Consider the following 3,447-nt stretch of genomic DNA (forward strand, 5'->3'; position numbering starts at 1 on the left):
GAAGCGATGGTGAGCGAGGCTCAAACCTAAGGCTAGGGACAAGTGAATGTATTAGTTAGTAAGGTAAAAAGGAATACAAAGGAGGGCTTACTGACCTAGGGACAAGAGGTCGAAACTGAGGTCCCTAGGGCAGCAGAGGCCGGCTTATATACATGGGGAGATTAGGGCAGGCTGTGCACGTTGGTCCGTGCGCAGCTGGTCTGTGCGCAGCATGCCGACGCGGCCCCGGGGGCCGGTGAGTCAGAGCGGCTGTGTCAGCGGGGCCCGAGCTGTGCCGTGCGCTGCCGCCCCATCTAATCTAATCGTACAGTAGATAGTGACGCGTCCATATCAGGCAGGTAGTACAGAGGTCGCGGGTTCGAGCCCGCGAAAAGGAAAAAATTAAAAAACGGCTAGGCGCCGTACCAACTCGTGACAGAGGCGGCAGCACAAGTAGAGCTGGCGAAGCTCTGCGCGGACAAGTCGGTCCGTGAAAAACGCACTGCTGCGGAGTTCTCCGCGCTGTTCAAGGGTCCGGCGGATCGCTCTGGGTATGGGGACCTGGAGCTACGCGACAAGTACCTGAGCGGCATCCCCTCCCGCGTGTACCGGAAGATCGAGCTCGAGACCTTCACCACGTGGCAAGCAGCTGAGAAGCGCGCCACTGAGGTCGAGCAGATTCTCGACATCAGCCGGGCCCGTCGGCCCGAGCTAAATAACTTCTTCTCGGCCCGAGGTCGAGGACGCGGTGGGGCACGTGGTGGTGCACCCTCGACGCACGCAGCTTCGGCCAGCATCAATGCGGCCGTCGGAAAAGGCAACTTCCCCGGCACATGCTTCGGCTGTGGGAAGCAAGGGTACCGACGTTTCGAGTGCCCCAATTGTAAGGACAAACCTTACACCAAACGCGCTGACGCGCGGGCTACGGTTGCCTCGGGATCCACCCAGGCCGCGACAAGCGCCCCCGTCACGACATCACCCTCGGCAAGTATAAGTGCCACTTCAGCGAAATCCGAGCAATCGGAGCTGGCGGACTTAATGGCACAGGTGAAGTCGATGCGCGAGGAGCTCGAGCATTATCGGGCAATGAAGGAGGAGGGTTTTTGATCCGGTCCGCGCTTCGTGCCGCACGCGTCGGGCCGCGAGTATCATCTTGTAACAAGTATAATGTATTGTCTACTGCGATGGTGTACGAACTGGACCAAGGGTCCCAACATTTTCACATCCCAGTACGACTTCAAGGGAAAAGACGGCACAAAGACATAATCGCTATGGTGGACAGCGGAGCTACCACGAAGTTCATCAACAAGCGATTCATTGAAGAGAATAAGGTGCAGACGCGGAAGCTAAAAGAGCCGATTCCGCTCTACAATATCGACGGCACCCTGAATAAGGATGGAAGCATCTCAGAAGTAGCAGTGCTACAGATGCACATAGGAGAACACGTCGAGAAGACGGTGTTTACGGTCACGGACATCGGTCCAGAAGATGTGATCGTCGGGTTGGATTGGCTACGCGAGCACAACCCCGAAATAGATTGGGAGAAGGGCTCCCTCAAATTGTCGCGATGTCCTGAAACGTGTAGCGCCAGGAGGACTGGCCGAATGGAGCAAGCAGCGACTGCGCGTGATACGGGGGTCAGGCCCACGGCGCGCAGGCGTTCGCCGAAGTCCAAACGGTCGGTTATGGGTGCCTGCCGGAGTAAGGTGCTCCCGGACTTCGAACCCGAAGAAGATCCGGTGGAGGTAGAGTGGGACGAAGCCGATTTGATCGAAGCCTGGGAGCAAGGTGTCACGCTTCCCGGCGCTCCTCAGCTGTTCGTCGCAGCAGGACATACGTACTCCCAGCTGTTTGCTGAGGAGGAGATCAAAAAAAAGGTCGTTAAGACCGCCGAGGAGTCGGTACCTAAACAGTACCACGAGTTCCTGAATGTCTTCTCCAAAGAAGCATCAGAACGGTTACCCGAAAGGAAGCCATACGATCATGCGATCAAACTCGTGCCCGGCTATTCGACCTTCCACTCTAAGGTGTACCCCTTGTCGAACAACGAGCAGGAGGAACTAGACAAGTTCCTAAAAGAGCAACTAGCGAAAGGCTACATACGGGAGTCGAAGTCGCCCATTTCATCCCCCTTCTTCTTCATCAAAAAGAAGGAAGGGACGCTTCGACCCGTACAGGACTACCGCTGACTGAACGCGATCACAGTCAAAAACCGTTATCCCTTGCCGTTGATCGCCGAGATGGTGGACAAGCTCCGCGGCGCTACACTCTTCACAAAGTTCGACGTCCGATGGGGATACAATAACGTCCGGATCAAAGCTGGTGACGAATGGAAGGCGGCCTTTGTGACTAACCGAGGGTTGTACGAGCCCTTGGTGATGTTCTTCGGTCTCACCAATTCCCCTGCGACCTTCCAGGCAATGATGAACGAGATATTCCACGATCTCATCGTTGGTGGCAAGATCCTCGTATACCTGGATGATATACTCATCTTCTCCACCAACAAGGAGGAGCACGAGAAGGTCACACGCGAGGTTCTTCGTCGCCTTCAGGACAATGATCTGTTCCTGAAGCCTGAGAAGTGCGAGTGGGACGTTCCCAAGGTCGACTACGTCGGCTATGTGTTCGGTGGCGATGAGGTGGCGATGGATCCCGCGAAGCTTAAAGGAATTAATGAGTGGCCGGTACCCCGGAACAAAAAAGACGTTCAGAAGTTCCGGGGGTTCTCCAACTTCTACCGCCGCTTTATTAAAGACTTCGCTAAGATCTCGCGACCACTCGACCGGCTCACAGGGAACGACCCATGGCATTGGGGCGAAGAAGAGCAGCACGCTTTCGATGAGCTCAAGCGGCTCTTCGCAACGACTCCAGTCTTGGCGCTGTACGACCCTAATCGGGAGACGCGCATTGAGGTTGATGCCTCGGGTTACGCCACTGGCGGCGTGTTGATGCAGAAGCAGGATGACGGCAAATGGCATCCCATCGCCTTCAGATCCCATGCGATGGATCCGGCACAGCGGAACTACGAGATCTACGATAAGGAGATGCTCGCGATCATTGAGGCGCTAGACGACTGGCGCCACTATCTCGAGGGGTTACCCAATCAGTTCGAGATCGTGACCGATCATAAGAACCTCGAGTACTGGCGTACATCCCAGCACCTCACGCGCCGTCAAGCGCGATGGTCGCTGTTCCTAGCTCGCTTCGACTTCCGCATCACGCACAAGGCCGGGACGTCCAATGGAAAGGCTGATGCCCTGTCGCGTCGATCAGACCATCAGATCGGCGATGAGGACGATAACACCGATCAGGTAGTTCTCAAGCCAGAGCGCTTCCGCATCGCCTCCGCTAGGCGCGGTCACGCCTCGGTGACGGCCGATCAGTCGCTTCTGANACGCATCAGGGAATGTTCGGAGAAAGATCGGGAGGTGGCCGAGGCACTGGAAAAAGTACAGGACCTCGGGCTGC

At 56.4% G+C, this 3,447-nt stretch overlaps 2 protein-coding genes across 2 annotated transcripts in view; one reads left to right on the plus strand and one right to left on the minus strand.

The window, feature by feature from the left end:
* Positions 1 to 213, minus strand: part of POSPLADRAFT_1097294 (hypothetical protein) — a gene marked incomplete at both ends in the record, with an annotated part of 1,067 nt that extends 854 nt beyond the window's left edge. The window contains one exon of the mRNA XM_024483145.1: positions 153 to 213. Coding sequence (XP_024341407.1) covers positions 153 to 213 — 61 coding nt within the window. The remainder of the gene's footprint in view (positions 1 to 152) is intronic.
* Positions 212 to 1,086, plus strand: POSPLADRAFT_1053424 (hypothetical protein; the record flags this gene model as incomplete). Its single annotated transcript, XM_024480406.1, has 2 exons — positions 212 to 235; positions 397 to 1,086. The coding sequence occupies 2 exons, from the start codon at positions 212 to 214 to the stop codon at positions 1,084 to 1,086; spliced, it is 714 nt and encodes a 237-aa protein (XP_024341408.1).
* Between the last annotated feature and the right edge of the window lie 2,361 nt (positions 1,087 to 3,447).

Source organism: Postia placenta (genome assembly GCF_002117355.1).
Source record: "Postia placenta MAD-698-R-SB12 unplaced genomic scaffold POSPLAscaffold_3, whole genome shotgun sequence".
NCBI classification, from domain to species: domain Eukaryota; kingdom Fungi; phylum Basidiomycota; class Agaricomycetes; order Polyporales; family Adustoporiaceae; genus Rhodonia; species Rhodonia placenta.